Here is an 18,462-nt window from a genome sequence, read left to right on the forward strand (position 1 = left end):
AAGAGGAACAATTACAACAAATGAAAACTAAGTTCCTGGATAGGGGTTACAGAAATAAACAGTTGGAAGAAGCCCTTCAAGAAGCTAAACATTTTGTACCAAGAAATACCACAATAATTGAAAATCGACTGGTTTGCCCTATAACATACAACGACACGGCAGTTCAATTATCAAATATTATTAAAAAAGAATTGGAATGTACTGGCACAAGACACCGCCCTTCCACCAATATTAAGACAAAAGCGACTTATTTATTATAAACGTAACATAAATTTCCGTGACATTTTGGTCAACACGGATCCTATACAAAGCTACAAGAAAGCAGAAAAATAACGAAAACTAGGAAGTGTCCGCTGCCTGGGGTCCGTAACCTGCAGCCATATGGTGCCGTCACGCACTTTCAATCATCCACACACCTGTAAAACTCAGTTTGTTGTATATAAACTCACCTGCCCTTGTGGCCTATCATGTGTAGGCAAGACAGAAACCACTTTATGTGAATGCATACGTGGACATTGAGCCAATATTCGCACAGCCTACAGAGATGGAGACATTGACAAACCAGTCGCAAAGCATTTCTTGGACCAACGTCACCTACTCACATCACTTAAATTTACAGCAATAGAGCATGTTTCGGAGCCAAGGAGGGGTGGCAAAAGAGGGAAACAATTGCTCAACAGAGAAACCTACTGGATTTTTAGGCTGGGCACAGATTCTCCTAGACGACTTAACAAAATTCTTACATACCACTTGTTTCTTTAAAGTTGTTCTCGCTTGCTTTAACATAGTATTTAAGGGTCAAATCAATAGGAATATAGAATATGTTTATATAGAACAAGGGCAATAGGTGTTAAGTAATAAAATGCATTTTTTGTGATAATTTAATGTGTTTTAAAAATGTGCTTAACAGATGGCCTGGCAATTATATGAATGCAAGAATGCTCATTTACAGTTTACTAGTGAATAGCAAGACAGACTAAATTGTACAATAAATTAGATAGACTTTTATTTATCTTTATTGGCATTTCATATTCATAGGTGTATCTATGTAGTAATTTAATCTTAGGGAGAAGTACCTGATTTTCAAGTAAAGTTAAATTACTGATAAAGGCATAAACATACACCTATGGTATATGTTTAAATTGTAAATAAGTGTGACTTTTTCAATTTAGCTGCTAACCAAAGGTACCTTAAACAATGGCACATGTATCACTATACAAGTGAAAACTGTAGACATTAAAGTTTAATGTCCAGTTTAATATACTGATGATTAAGGTATGGGATACCCAAAGATTATAGAATTGCTGCCTTATTCAATAAATCACAGAGATATTGTTTGTACATTTATTGTCTGCTTGCTAGAACACTAGCTCTTTTTAGATTCACTGGTTTTATATTATGAATATCTTCTTTATTATTCCTATTATCTTTCTAAACATATACCTTTTTTCACTTGGCACTTTCTCCACTTTTGTTTATGAATAGTACTCACACGGCACCTAATTATAACTATGGAGACACTGACAACGTTGCCAGGGTTACGGTGCCGTGTTAAGTCACAACGTAGCAAATGCGGGTCAAATGGTTGTCATTCTACTTCTGCACATGCGTGGTGAGTAAATGGGAACGCCGGGTTTTATGCATCACACCTGGGGTAAGTCACTTTGATATAATTTATTTTAGATATATATTTAGTGTTATTTGCACTTGATGTTTGTGTCATTTCATCCTGAGGAAGGTCCCTGTGTGGACCGGAACATCAATTTATTTGTTTAATGGAATAAAGCACCTTTATTGAAATTTTAAGTCCGTGAGTGCAGCCTACATTTCTGCAAATTGGTATTTATCAAAGACTGTCACCAAGCAAACTACACCACTGTATGATAGTAGGACATTTAAGTGTGAGTGCAAGGACCTATGCTTTGTGTGTATATATATGCTATGGCTCTTTAATGTAAAAATAAAAATGTACAGCATCAAGAGTATTACTATATATATATATATATATATATATATATATATATATATAGTAATAATACTCTTGATGCTGTACATTTTTATTTTTACATTAAAGAGCCATAGCATTGGGTACTTTCGATTTTAATTGTCACGTCAATGCCATTTCTCCTATACCAATTTTCACTTATACAGAACCAGTTTAAACTATCACATAAAAACCTAAACAACTTCCCTGGGTAATTGATAACACCCACAAATGTATATGTCCCATGTGCTTCTATCAATAAACACGTTTAAAGTTTTAGAATATCTTCACAATTACTAGAAACAATGCAACGACGTGTCTTTTACCATAAGTACCTCCCTCTCTGATACACATCTTAAAACAAAACATCTTACACAGATTTGGGCAAATGTTTATTGTATTAGGTACCTTAGAAATGTTTTTGCGTGTTCTAGATGAGGTGTAACCAACAAGAAATCATCAACGAGTCTCATGAACAACCTACAAAAGATGAAAAACATTTAGTATACAGAATGAATAATTGATTTATTTGACATTGATTCTCAATAACAGGAATGCCCGAGATTGTTCCCTGCCAACACAGCTGACAGCTGTGATAGATAGATAGCAAATATTTATTACATTCTGTGTTTTTTACATGTGGAGGAGTGCCTGGGTGATATTTACCAGTTTATTTACCCTAGATTCCGGACTCCTAACTTTTTTTGCACATTCATATTTTGGGACTGTCTCAGGAAGGCCGAGCCATGTTTCCCACTCATATTCCCCTCTGTAGGTAGTCGGTGCCTGAACTGAATTCTTTGCTTTGGGGCTTTGGTGGGATATCAACTGCTACTTCAGTCACTTGTTCACAAAGGTTTCCCTAAGGTATCTATGCCCTCTGGCAACCTTGGGATTTGCTCATTTAGATCTTTGACTCTTGCTATTACTCCCCATTAGTTAGTGACAGATCTCGACTTGACTGACTGACTGCTCACACCTCATCACCTAAGTGCTATAAAGGACTTAAGGGCTTAAGTGAAGCCCATCCCTTTCTCACGCTTGGGGGTGGGGACATACCATCCCTGTCGAGAGTGAAGTACAACTTCTTGGCCCTGCAAGAGTGTGTCGGTCTTCTGGCCTTTCTAAGGGGTCTTGCTCGGCTCCCCCCTGGGTCCCTTCAACATGGTGTGGGACCGGGTGACTCTCCGGTCTCTCTTTTTATTCTGTATTATCCATAAGGGTGCTCTCCCGGGTGACTGTCTACCATCGGACAATGGAGGGCATGGCAGACCGGCTGGTTCTAATCACAGTTCTGTCTCAGAACTGTAGGGGGCTCAACATACCAGAATGCAGGTTGTTCCTCCTTAGATAACTCCATTGCCATACAGAGCATACACAAGGCTATACATAACCTCTGATTAGTTGACTGTTGGAGGAAACTGCACCACGCTGATAAGGACTACTCACACTCTTCAGTTATACATGGCAGATATCAACGCATTGATTGCCTCTTCATCCAACAGGAGGGTCTAGACAGTTTACGATCAGTTGACATTGACGCCTCAACTTGGTCGGACCATAACCATGTTCGGATCCAGATAAACCTTCCACTACATGTACCAAAGACAAGAGCCTAGAGGCTAAACAATTCCTTACTACTAGACCTGAACATCCATGAACACACCAAACAATCGCTTCAAAGAAAATACTTCGGAAAATATCTCTAACACAACTTTGTGGAGGCACATAAACCAGTTATTTGGGGTACGATGATCCACCTGGCTTCCAAAAAGAAGACAGATGCAACCTTGAAGCTCAACACAAAAGGTCCGGCATGGTGCAGGTCTATAAGGAATAACTGAACTCTAGGAGACAACTGGCAATGCTACTCAAGCAACAACACTATCGAGCCATCCAGAAGTAAAAATGCTTTTATTATAGCTACACAAACTAGGGAGGTAAGCTCCTCGCTCGCATGTTGCGTGGCCAACAAACGTTACACAAAATAAAGTTGCGTTCCGGCGAAACCTACAGACATTTCAAAAGAATCTGAGCAATTCTACCTGTCCTTGTATAACCTGTGGGATGCCGAAGACCGCGGTAACTCTCAAGTCATGACTCAACAGATACAATGATTTCCCCCCTACAGGCCGATCTCGCTCCTGAAGTGGATATCAAGCTATTCACAATGGTCCTCTCCACCAGGTTGTGCCAGGTCCTGTCAGGGTATTTATATCGGCAGACATTTTGTGCTATGATAGAAGTACAAAGTGTATATTCTGAAGTCATTGCTAAACAGACCAGACTCCATTTTGTTATCTTCAAGCTAACAAAGAGACACAAAATTTCTATCCTTTCACTTTGACTGACTGCTTTGCCCAAGCTGAATGGAATGTGTATATAACCAAACCAAATAGATAAGACATTGAGAATGGGGATGGACAGACTGTATAAATTCTATTCCCAGACTTAGGTGACAGAGGATTAAATAATTAAATTTTACTTTCGATATTGTACAACGTCCCATTATAGTTTAAGGTGAAACTTAGTTCACAAACTATCAATTTTAGGAATTATAGCAGAACTTGCAGACGCATGGTCTGGACAAAACTGAGAAAGACCCTGTGATCTGACAGATAAAATAAGTTATTGGATACATAAAGATAACGTAAATGACGTCAAAAATAGCCACCAGGAAAAGTTAACTCTTTCCTGGATAGGTATGTCTAGTGGAACAAGGCTGCCCTCTTGAGTTTGAATATTAAAATGATTACCTAGAAGGCAACCACACCCCACATTTGTGATTGGCTATCACCTAAGGAATTTTTCCCTTTAAAAGTTAAGACAAGGGAAGAGAGGGAGATTCGAAGATTCAAAGATTGAAGAGAGACACATTACGACACTCTGGGGATTCAGAGAGATCCAGGCAGAATCGGGTGACCAGAGTAACCAAGAAACTCTCACACTTCATGCAGAGAACCACTCAGCTACCTGGGAATATCTGATGAGAAAATATCTACATAACTGGTAAATATACAGACATTTAATTAATTAATTTAAATTAATTAAAATTAATAGCATGACATATGACTGGATAAATCATGTTTGATTTCATATTTAGAAATCTTAATTATTAAAGAATATATATATGGTTATAGCATCCTATCTGCAGCTGGGATCAATATAATCATTAATGTATTTGTGTGATTAATATCACGTTAGCATATCATGACCATTTATCCAGCTGTATTGATTGGCTCTAAAATAAGATAAAATATCTATTTAGACAAATTAATTAAAATATCAGCTAATATAACATAGTAGGTTTCTCTCATTTGATAAAATCAAGGAAATGGTTGATGACTGGTTAAATGTTATTTATTAATATTACATAGGAGTAGATCTTAAATCCCTAGAAGAGGTTTAGCCAGCATTGAAAGGGTTATTTCTAACTGCTAGCTAAGTTCTATTGCCCTACACTGAAAGTTTCTTTACGATCTCTGCACACTGAAACTTCACATTCTTTGTCTCTGTGAAGCCCATCGTAAATCAATCTTGACAACTAATGCTTTAGACTTAAACTACGTCTTAGTCATTAGGAAATATTAATTATTATTGCCATATTGTATTACATATTCATGTTATACTAGAATTCCATTGATTATTATCATGCATGTTACTCATCATTATTATTTAAATTGTTAAGAAATAAATATCTATTTTTATAACAATTTGTGATTTTTAATTACCGGTATATGGTTTTACATTTTCATTTAACACGATAACGATTAAGGATCTGAGAATTGAAAATCGTGGGCAATTCTCATCTGTTTACATTATTATCCCACAAATTGGAGGCACTGTCGCTGAGATCGTTTAAGTTGAAATTATATTCCATATAAAATAATATTTGTGTAATTCATGCAATTAATCTTAATATAGAGTTTTGTATTGAGATTAAATCACTGTATAAAATATGGCCAGCGGCAGCGATACATCTATAACAGATAATACTGAAATAATTGAAGACTTAAGAAAACATGTTTTAATCAATATTCATACACATATGAAAAATGATTTAAGCTATGACGTTTGGTTAAAGAGCGTAGAATGGGATGCTAAACGGACGCTTATGACTGATGAACACATACTGAAACAACTTAAAGTAATTGCTGAACAAAAGAACATAGAGAAAAAGATGGGGCACATAATACACTCTTGGCCTTTCTTTATGACAGCACTTCTTAAGGCGTTAGATGAAAACAAGGTATTGAATACCAAACTGGACACGTACAGTGAACAATTTGGCATTCAAGATGGGAAACTCCAAGATTTACTTGCTGAGCATAAAACTCGTCAGGCTGATCATGAAAAAGAAATGACAGTTTTGATGGATAAATATGCACAGGAAATAAATCAGCTCAAAATGCAATTGGATAAATATGAAAAGGATAGCCAGGAATCAGGCAGTGAGGTTGATAGCCATCATTCTGTGCCAAAAAGTTGCACAAAAATGAAAGAAAAGACTATCTATAAATCCCCTCCTTGTCATGATTTTCCCACACCAGACCAGGTTTTCATAAAACAGTCTGTAAGGAATGAGGTGAGTAATTCAGGAATATCACCTGTGAAACAGAATTCTCCATCTCCTGGCATTGCCAAACAACCTTGGCAATCTTGGGCAGAACAGTTTGAAAAAGCTGTCTTGGCCAAACTTGAGAGGGAGAGTCCAGTTCAAGGTGATAGGAATGAAAACAGACATGGTTCTGTACACTGGCAGGATTCTGATGCTGATCAGAATTGTGACAGTGAACAAGAAGCTCAGAGTGATGGGAGTGAAAGTGATTGCACTGTCCACTCTGAAGGCCATGTGACTGATATGCCATCTGCACTGTTGTACGGGTCTAATTCCTCTTCAGCAGACAGATCGCATAGACGTTTACCCAAAAACAGAAACAGAAGTCGTAAATCAACGACGCCTGTTTATGAATCGCCAAAGGTTGTTAAGTTCCTTAGAGAGACTGTCCCACAATTTTCTAGAGGTTCAGGAAACATATCTGAACATCTGGAAAATTATGATAGAGCAATGAATTCATTGGGCATGTATGATGACATTCAAAAGAAATGGTTCATTACATGGACCTTTGATTCAATGTGCCGTGTTCATCTTGAAAGTCTTCAAGCTATGCAATTAATGTCCTGGTCCAAGATGAAATATGAAATAATCATGGAATATGGTAAGTATAAAACCGTTGCTTCTGCAAAGAAGGCGCTTTATAACTTAAAGTGCCGTCCAGATCAAAGTCCCAGAGAATTTTTAGTAATTCTTAAAAATGCATACTCCGTGGCCCAAAGAAAACCCAGGTATGAAAGCACAGATTTCAAAGATCTGTATTTTCATGCCATGCCAGTAAGTATACAAATGAATCTCGCAAGAGATTATGATTGTAAACTACCATTAGAATGGCTAGTCAGTCAGTGCATGAAATTGTATACCATACACCATGCACATGACGAAAATCAGCCAAAGGTTAAGAAACCTGGTGATAAAATGGTATCAGAGACTAAAATTCAGTTAGGTTTAGAAACCCAACAGAAAAAGAGGACCTATTCTGAGGTTTTGAAAACACCAAAGCCTCAGAAACAGGAAAACGCCAGAAGCAATTCTGCAAACTCCTCTGACAATAACTCTGAAAAATCCAATTCCAATGGGAATAAACGCCCCTGGGTTAATAAAAACCAAGGCAATTCCCAATGGAGAAGGAATCCTCAGGGAAATAGGAGATATGGAAACAGAAACAACCAATCTGCTTCCAATAACTCCCAACAGTCTCAGCCATCCCAGCCAAATTCTAATGGGCAAAGACAAAACGGCAATGGGGGAAATATTTTGCGTCGTCAGGTTGGTCAACTGACAGATCAGATGGGCAAATTAATGGAGCAAATGACAAAAATCAACCAAGTCTTTGCTATCAATCCTTTTTTAGGAACAGCTCAAATTGCAGAGACACCTGTGCAATTGCAACAGCAACAACAAGTGCCGCAGCAAATATAGCTACAGTGACTAAACAGGATAGGTTGTCAGTAGATGTAATGCCTAACCCTGTTTCCTTTCCAGGTACTAACAGTCAAATAAACAATAGTTGTGTTAGGAAACCTATTGCCAATCCTGTCACTTCACTTCCGGGTGAAGGAGGCGCAACGTGTTCCTCTGTTTTTTCATTTCAGCCAAAGGCTAAAATAGCCCCAGCAACCACTAGTTTCCAGGATCCAGCCCTGAAAGGGTTAACTGATGAGATGCCGACCACTAGTTCCCGCTTGAAAGTTCAAGATAATCCTAAAAAGGATGGGCCTGTGGGTAAGACTGAGCATTCCTCAGTACAGGTAGAAACTACTGCGGTGACCGGTAATGTATGGAAAACAAGTAATATGTTGACACATTCTAAATTCTTATGTGAATTAGAAGAACATGAAGGAAGGTACTACATGTCTGTAGAAATACAGGATTCGCTACCCCAGCCTTTTAAAGGGTTAATAGATACTGGTTCACAAGCCACGATCTTATCCAATACCTACTTCCAGCAGGTAATGGACTTAGCAACGGATAAGCCGAAGCTAAGAAATTTCCCCAATGCTTTGTTGAGCGTTGGAGGAAATGCACTTCATGTTATTGGCAATACCTGGTTAAAGTTTAAAATAGGTAACAAAACCTTTAAACACCCGGTGATAGTGGTAGATCTCCCCTATAACCGACTGATTCTGGGTATAGACATACTCAGAAGACTTAACACAATTATTGACTGTGTGAATGGAATTGTATGGTCACAAGCTAAGGTTCCTATAACCTATGAGAAATCACATGTACAATCTGATCGTAACTGCCATGTGATAGAAGAAAGACCTGACTCGATTGAGGAACATTTTAGGAATAGTCAGTCACCTGACGTGACTATCCTGCAGGTGAATGACGCAATCGCACCTGTAGATGAGCATTCCGTAAGAATTGCTCCAGAGAGAATCCAGAATGTCTCTCTGGAAGGTGATGTTTTAACCATTTCTCTCCACAGGAACTATGTTGAATCTGTAGATCTGGCAGGTCATGCTCAATTCCTTGCCAGAATTGAAAGGGTTAATAACAACTTATTCTTTCCTATTCAGATAAATGACTTAGGAAGAAATAGGAATGCAAAGCTGGTCTTACAGAGTGAGAACAGCTATATTAGCAGAAGTCTGTTAAAGCAGATCGCTAATCCTAAAATGATCAGGTACGCTTCCCCACATGACAGGTGGATCCAGAACCTGGATGGCGAATCAGAGAGTCACAATGTGATAGCAAAATGTTTACTATCTATTTCCATCGGAAATAAGACAGTTAAACATTTATTCCTAGTGATAGACGAACCTCGCTATCAGGTTTACATTGGCAATGATGTCATACATCGCTTTGCCATACACCTTGACCTGATCAATTCCAACTTGTGGACAAGGTTAAAAGGTAATCCTTGTGGATACCTACATGAGGAAAACGCCCTGAAATCAGGACAAATACTACCATATGCGGTAAGTATCAAAGTACCTGATTACATAACCATTCCACAAGGGACAAGTAATTTTCTTTTACCCCTACAGGTCAAGGAGGGTCAGAGATTAGAAAACCCTGATGCCCTAATCTGTTTATCCAACAGGATACAACTATTAGGGATGGTGGTAACGCATACACCAATGGTAAGTATTGGTAAGAATCCCACCTATATTATGGTCAACAATGTTACACCCAATAGTGTTACTTTACCAAAAGGAACATTATTAGGTCTAGCATTGGATGCTGAGTACTATACATTTGGTTTCCAAAACCAAATTATAGGCCTCATCCCTGAAGAATACTTAACTGAGGACGAAATTGTCGATCAAATATTCCATTCCTCCCCAGAAGGATTATTCACTATCCTATCTGTGTATCCCTTCAACGTCGAAGACGGCTTGTGTAAAATCGAAGAAGCATCAATCACCTTCGATCATCCGCTCAATGAGCAGGAATCACAAGAGTATCACGACCAAAGAGAAAAGGTAAGTCCACACCGAACTGACCTAACTTCTAGGCTTGAAGAAGCTTATGAGATAGGCCAGCCTGAAATCTTTCCAGGATTTCAGGAAAGGCTAGAAGAGCAAATATCTTTAGCTGACGGTTGCTCCAACGATGCTGAGCGGCAGCAGCTAAAGGAAATCCTTTTGGAATTCCAAGATATTTTTGCCAAAGATTCCTACGACTGTGGGTTAACTAACCTCCACGTAGCCAGAATACAAACTGATCCAAATTTACCACCTGTATTTATCAAACAATATAGACTCCCATTAGCGTCATATGATGGTCTACAAGACATCATTCAGAATTTAAAGGAAAGGGGCATTATACGTCCAGTGCACAGTTCGTATAATAATCCGATCTTGGGGATTCTGAAACCTAATGGACAATGGCGTTTATGCGCCGACTTACGACAGCTAAATAAACACGTCTATATGTCTGGTTGGCCAGTGCCATACATAGACCAATGTTTGGTACAAATGCAGGGATCCAAAATATTCACTGCCATTGACTGTGCGCAGGGATATTGGACTGTACCAGTCCATAATGAAGACCAATACAAATTGGCCTTCACATTTGGAAAGCAGCAGTATACCTGGACCCGTATGCCTTTCGGTTACATAAACTCTGGTCATGAATTCGCTGTGTTCATGCATAAAGCTATGCCTGACGCACTCGAGAGAGGAACGTTATCATATGTCGACGATGTCTTGCTGAAAAGCACTTCCTTTGATAAGCATATCATAGAGATTAGACATGTTCTCACTCAGTTAAGAGAGGCAGGGATTAAACTGTCTTTACAAAAGGCGCAATGGTGTCGCACTCATGTCAATTTCCTCGGACATGAGGTAACCTCTGAAGGATTAAATCCCCAGAGGAAGAAGGTTGAAGCCGTACTGAAGGCTAAAACACCTTCAAAAACACCTTCAAATATCAGGGAATTAAGATCGTTCCTTGGTATGACTAACTACTCCCGTAAGTTCATAGATAACGCAGAAATAACGAAACCACTCTTACACCTGCTTAAAAAGGAAACTACCTGGAACTGGGGGGAGCCTCAGGACCTAGCAGTAAGTGAACTGAGGAGGAAGCTCACTCAGGCACCCTGTTTAGCATACCCAGAGGGGCGTAAACCCTTCTATCTGGAGACAGGATATACCGATTTAAGCATCAGTGCTGTTCTGTATCAGAAGCAGGATAGTTTAAACAAAGTTATTGCATATGCTAGCAAGACTTTGTCACCTGTTGAAGTTAAATTCAACACGTGTGAGAAGGCGTTATTGTCGACTGTTTGGGCACTACAAAATTTTCGTAGCTATATCCAAGGTGAGAAAATAATTGTAGAAACAGCTCACCAACCTCTACAGTATCTGCAGAGTGAAAGAATTAGAGACGGTAATCTCTCTAACAGTCGGATTACTGCATGGACTCTATCCTTACAGGGATGGCCATTAGAAGTCCGTTATAAACATAATAAGAGAAGCTCAGTTGCCCAAGGTTTAGCAGAATTACATGACTGTACTGCTCCATCTCTGGATGATAATGACACCGGAGATGACTTCCTAGAAGAGCAATTGTTATACCCTTATAAAGTTTATGACGAGGAATACTGTCGACCACTACCGTGGGTATACATTGATGGTTGTTCATATCACCACATCGCTGGTGCTGAACGGAAGTTAGTTGCAGGTATCGGAATCGCCTGGATAGGTGATTATCCCAATGTATCTATAGGATACAGTATTGGTCCCAAAAGCAGTCAGATAGCCGAACTCTGTGCAGTATATAAGACCATTCAAATGGCAATAGAATATAGTATCACAGAATTTGTTATCATAACTGATTCCAACTATGTTCGCAACAGTTTCGTCGAATATCTGCCTAGCTGGAAACGTAACCAAATGCTGAAAAGCAATAACAAACCTGTTAAACATGGGAAATTGTTTTGTAAAATTGATGAGTTGGTTAAGGAACATGGTTTATCCATATATTGGAAGAAAACCAAAGGCCATTCTAAGATAGAAGGTATTGACAAGGATGGTAATGACTTAGCCGATTCACTGGCAAAACAAGCAGCCATCAATGGTGAAACCCTAAACATTGATGATCTTATGGGTTCAATTCACGTTGAAGCCATAACTAGACGACAGGCTAGAGATAATGCCGACTTAAATGTCGTGCAATGGAGTCAAGAAGCTCCTAGTGAGGACCTGATTACCAGTCGGAAGAACGATCCGGTCATTGGTATATTCTATAAACATATAGAAGACCCTACTGCCAATCCCATCACAGATGAGGATTGCAAAGATAATGAAGATTTACGAATCTTGACGAGATATAAAGTCCAATTTAGTATCATGGATGGGTTGCTGGTCAGAACTTCTAAACATGGTATTCAACAATGGGTAGTCCCAACTGTATACCGAGGGTTAATGCTCCAACACGCACATGATGCACCTACATCTGGGCATCGTGGTGATAAGATCACATATGAGATATTGCGTGATTATGCATATTGGCCACACATGTTAAGAGATGTTAAGACATACTGTCAGGGATGCTTGATTTGTCCGCAATATCAACCCCATGGTCCAACCCATCGTGCACCACTTCAGAAGAGGGGGGTGTCATTACCCTGGTCTGATATCCAAATTGACTTTATAGGTCCTGTAACAAGATCTTCAAGAGGTAACAAATACATGTTAACCTTTACATGTATGTATACAAAGCGGATAGAATGTTTGCCTTTTAAAGAGAACACGAGTACCGTGTGCGCCACTTTGTTGATTAACCATGTCTTTTCCAGGTTCGGTCTGCCTCAAAGAATTGAGTCAGACAGAGGTAGTCACTTTACCAGCGACGTAATGGCTAAGATGTGGAACATTCTAGGTGTTAAACGAAAGCTACATATTGCATACCGCGCTGCGTCTAGCGGGGGGGGGGTAGAGCGATATAACCAGTCTATCGTTAATATTCGGAAAAAGTACGTTAAGGAGTCTGGTAAAGACTGGGACATTAAATTGCCCCTAGTTTTAATGGCGATTAGAGCTACACCTAGCACTGCTACCAAATTGTCACCTTTTGAATTGATGACAGGAAGAAAGATGGTTTTACCACAGCATTTACTATATCGTACTTCAGATCATAATTTGATCAATGCTGCCACTACCCATTTCCTTGCCATCCAATAACTACATTTTCTAAGCAGGTTACTAGCTTGTTTAACTGCTATAGGCATATTGCTGAGGAGTCAGTAATAAATGTAGTGAGGGATGAAGTTATAAAAATAGAATTAGAGAGAATACATATGTTGATGAATCATAATAATGTGTTGTCCTAGGCCAAGTGATGTCACACTGTTATAAGTTTGTATACTTAACAAACCTTGAATCATTAGTAGATAAGTCTGAAACGAGTTCCTGATCTGTGACTGTTGAAAGATGTCCAAGAAGGATGTGGCGTATTTCTGGATCGTACTGCTCCTGTGTCAAGAGCTACGGACCGACCCGATCGCAGAGATGGGACCATCCTCCGGCATCCTGATTCAAGAGACACCAGGGTTCATCTTGACAGAGAAGAGGATCCTTACTCAACGTGTGTTCGTCAGCTTGGACCCCAAGATTTCCATCGAGAAGGCGTACAACATTTCATCGATGCAGCTTCCTGAGTTACAGACTTGGTACCAGATGCACCTCCAAAGAGCACAGGACCGTGTGCGAAACATCTTGGAGCAAGCCCGGAAACCATTTGTATCCAGTTCTATTTCGATGAGCAACCGACCCAAAAGGTTCCTCACCGCTATAATTACTGCATTAGTTTGTGCCACTGTCGGTGCAGTTGTCGCAACTGGAATGTCTGCAGCCAACTCTATTACTGTCCAAAAGCTGGATATGGAAATCTATGCGCTAAAGCAACACATTAACGATATTCATCAGGTGATAAAAGAGCAAAGAACACTTCTTCAAGACGTGTTAACTATTGTGGAAGACACAGTTGTTACAACAAATTTGCATTCTGAGTTAATTGCCAAATCCACTGAGTTGCACCAAAGTCATGACTTATTTAAGCGTGAACTTCTATTTCTGCATGACCCAATATTGTTCCACACACTTGCTTTTCTCGACGAAGTGCAAACTGGAATGATCGAATTGGCAGGGGGACGCATACCTCTGTATTTTGTATCCAAGGATATTGTTCATGTGATGCTTGCCAATGTGGATGGAGAAACAATTGAGCCTATGCAATTAAATCTGGCCTTTGAGATGGGGAGCGCTATACCTCTCTTAATTGATCCGGAACGTATGGAGATTTGCTTTTTATTGGCCATACCATATGTAACTCCCAAAAACATTTTTCAAATGAAAACAATTTACAATGTTGGTACATGGAAGGAAAATATCCATGTAAAAGTCCAAACCCCAGACGTTTTGGCTTTTCAACCGTGGATACCAGATTGATATTCAATACCCATTTTGAATGACTGTGAAAAATTCAAAGACAATAATTTCCAATGTGATGGAAAACCTTTTGTGTACGATTCTACCAATGCTTTGTGTGGGATCGAGTACCTTAAACATGGCTCTGAAACATGTCAAGTGACTATGTCAAAAACCGACAGTAATGCGTTAGTACATGCTATCTTAGTAAAAGATAAATGGTTGGTAAGCACGTGTCTTAAAAACATGAGTGTTTTTCGCAGGGACCAGGTGACTAATAAAGTAATTGCCTTACCAGCACCTGTATCATTGATCAAGGTACCCCACGACTCTCGTATCACCATCGGTGACGTTACGCTATACCCAGTGTACACTGACGTCCTCGAAAGTGCTATTGAGATGGTGGATCCCTTCCAGAATCTAGATATCCCTCTAGATCCTAATCTAAAGTTCTTGCTGGACCATAAGCCCAACCACACTATCCAAATGTCAATCAAGAAAGATAACATTTCTGTGGACACATTTAAATACTCTGAGTTAGATACTGACCTTATTGATCATGTTGACTGGTTCATCCATGTTAAGATTGTTATTGGGTGTATTATGATAATAATTATATTATGGTTGATTGTACTAAGCATAAAGTTCAAAACACTTACAGGTACAAAAATATACAAAGATGTTCATTCCACGCATGAGCCTATGTCAGAAATGATGTGATTGCACACTATGTCTTGTGACTTCCATAGTGCCTACTCATTAGCTAAATTATTTGGCTATGACAGGCACTAAAGGGGGGTTATGTCAGGGTATTTATATCGGCAGACATTTTGTGCTATGATAGAAGTACAAAGTGTATATTCTGAAGTCATTGCTAAACAGACCAGACTCCATTTTGTTATCTTCCAGCTAACAAAGAGACACAAAATTTCTATCCTTTCACTTTGACTGACTGCTTTGCCCAAGCTGAATGGAATGTGTATATAACCAAACCAAATAGATAAGACATTGAGAATGGGGATGGACAGACTGTATAAATTCTATTCCCAGACTTAGGTGACAGAGGATTAAATAATTAAATTTTACTTTCGATATTGTACAACGTCCCATTATAGTTTAAGGTGAAACTTAGTTCACAAACTATCAATTTTAGGAATTATAGCAGAACTTGCAGACGCATGGTCTGGACAAAACTGAGAAAGACCCTGTGATCTGACAGATAAAATAAGTTATTGGATACATAAAGATAACGTAAATGACGTCAAAAATAGCCACCAGGAAAAGTTAACTCTTTCCTGGATAGGTATGTCTAGTGGAACAAGGCTGCCCTCTTGAGTTCGAATATTAAAATGATTACCTAGAAGGCAACCACACCCCACATTTGTGATTGGCTATCACCTAAGGAATTTTTCCCTTTAAAAGTTAAGACAAGGGAAGAGAGGGAGATTCGAAGATTCAAAGATTGAAGAGAGACACATTACGACACTCTGGGGATTCAGAGAGATCCAGGCAGAATCGGGTGACCAGAGTAACCAAGAAACTCTCACACTTCATGCAGAGAACCACTCAGCTACCTGGGAATATCTGATGAGAAAATATCTACATAACTGGTAAATATACAGACATTTAATTAATTAATTTAAATTAATTAAAATTAATAGCATGATATATGACTGGATAAATCATGTTTGATTTCATATTTAGAAATCTTAATTATTAAAGAATATATATATGGTTATAGCATCCTATCTGCAGCTGGGATCAATATAATCATTAATGTATTTGTGTGATTAATATCACGTTAGCATATCATGACCATTTATCCAGCTGTATTGATTGGCTCTAAAATAAGATAAAATATCTATTTAGACAAATTAATTAAAATATCAGCTAATATAACATAGTAGGTTTCTCTCATTTGATAAAATCAAGGAAATGGTTGATGACTGGTTAAATGTTATTTATTAATATTACATAGGAGTAGATCTTAAATCCCTAGAAGAGGTTTAGCCAGCATTGAAAGGGTTATTTCTAACTGCTAGCTAAGTTCTATTGCCCTACACTGAAAGTTTCTTTACGATCTCTGCACACTGAAACTTCACATTCTTTGTCTCTGTGAAGCCCATCGTAAATCAATCTTGACAACTAATGCTTTAGACTTAAACTACGTCTTAGTCATTAGGAAATATTAATTATTATTGCCATATTGTATTACATATTCATGTTATACTAGAATTCAATTGATTATTATCATGCATGTTACTCATCATTATTATTTAAATTGTTAAGAAATAAATATCTATTTTTATAACAATTTGTGATTTTTAATTACCGGTATATGGTTTTACATTTTCATTTAACACGATAACGATTAAGGATCTGAGAATTGAAAATCGTGGGCAATTCTCATCTGTTTACATTATTATCCCACAGTCCTACCAAACTAGATACATCCGGACAAGACATGATTCATCCCAGGACGCAAGGCGAGGGACAGAACCCTGCATATACTGACTATCTAACATTTAGCCCAGGGAAAGGGCCTACCCTTATTGCTTCTCTAGACCGACGCTGAAAAGGCTTTCGACCGGGTGGATTGGACCTTCATTTTGGAGGCGTTACGGGCCATGGGCTTTGGACCTAATCTTCTGACCTGTCAAAAAGGCAGTAGAAACAGTACCCCCCCAGACAAATTTATGACTGCCAAGTGATTTACTTCCTGTGGCAGCAATTCCATTATCTAAACCAGAACTGGAGATACTTAAGGAATCTATCAAAGAAAATCTACAAAACTGTTTTATACGCCCTTCCACATCACCAGCAGGGGCAGGTATTTTCTTTGTCGGTAAAAAAGATGGAGGCCTACACCCCTACGTACATTATTGTGGACTTAACCAAATCACAATTAAAAACACATACCCACTTCCACTCATATCAGAACTGTTACAAAGAATGAAAGATAGAAAGAAAGAATGACTGCAGAGTAAGGCTAAGCTAACTCAGGAGTCAAAGGTGGACTAAAAGGGCAACAGGAAAGGGCATAACCCAAGAAAATAGACAAAGAAAAAATCCCTGAAGTCAATATTAAAAACAGAGTACAAAGAGTTGTCGTTGATGGTAAATTTTCAAGGTGGACAGAGGTGGCAAGTGGTGTCCCTCAGGGGTCTGTTCTGGGATCCCTTCTAGTTAACATGTTTATAAATGATCTTGAAGACAGCATTGAAAGTCATGTTTCAGTGTTTGCAGATGACACAAAACTTTGTAAAATAATACAATGTGAGCAAGATATTACTTTGCTGCAGAAGGATTTAGATAGACTGGAGGACTGGGCACTCAAATGGCAGATGAAATTTAATGTTGAAAAATGCAAAGTTATGCACTTCGGCGTAAAGAATACACAAGCAACGTATACCCTTAAGGGAAGCAAATTAGGGATAACAACACACAAAAAGGACTTTGGAATCGTTATAGACAACAAACTATGCAACAATGTGCAATGTCAATCAGCAGTGGCCAAGGCCAGTAGGGTATTGTCATGCATGAAAAAGGGCATTCATTCTCGGGACGAGAATATAATTTTGCCTCTTTATAAATCACTGGTAAGACCACACATTGAATATGCTGTGCAATTTTGGGCACCTGTTCTAAAGAAGGATATTATGGCATTAGAAAAAGTGCAGAGGCGGGCTACAAAACTAATAATAGGAATGGAACATATCAGCTATGAAGAAAGGTTAACAAATTTAAACCTATTTAGTTTAGAAAAACGTCGCCTGAGAGGGGATATGATAACATTATACAAATATATTTGAGGCCAATACAAACCATTGTGTGGAAATCTATTCACAAACCAGACTTTACATAGGACACAAGGTCATGCGTTTAGACTAGAAGAAAGAAGATTTTGTCTAAGGCAAAGGAAAGGTTTTTTTTTTACTGTAAGAACAATCAGGATGTGGAATTCTCTGCCTGAAGAA

At 38.6% G+C, this 18,462-nt stretch overlaps 1 protein-coding gene across 1 annotated transcript in view; it reads right to left on the minus strand.

The window, feature by feature from the left end:
- LOC134609422 (telomerase reverse transcriptase-like) overlaps positions 1-18,462 on the minus strand; it is a 741,267-nt gene that overhangs the window by 472,636 nt on the left and 250,169 nt on the right. The window contains exon 6 of the mRNA XM_063453098.1: positions 2,393-2,464. Within this exon, the coding sequence (XP_063309168.1) occupies positions 2,393-2,464 (72 nt within the window). The remainder of the gene's footprint in view (positions 1-2,392; positions 2,465-18,462) is intronic.

This window comes from Pelobates fuscus, chromosome 4 (assembly GCF_036172605.1).
Source record: "Pelobates fuscus isolate aPelFus1 chromosome 4, aPelFus1.pri, whole genome shotgun sequence".
In the NCBI taxonomy this organism is placed as follows: domain Eukaryota; kingdom Metazoa; phylum Chordata; class Amphibia; order Anura; family Pelobatidae; genus Pelobates; species Pelobates fuscus.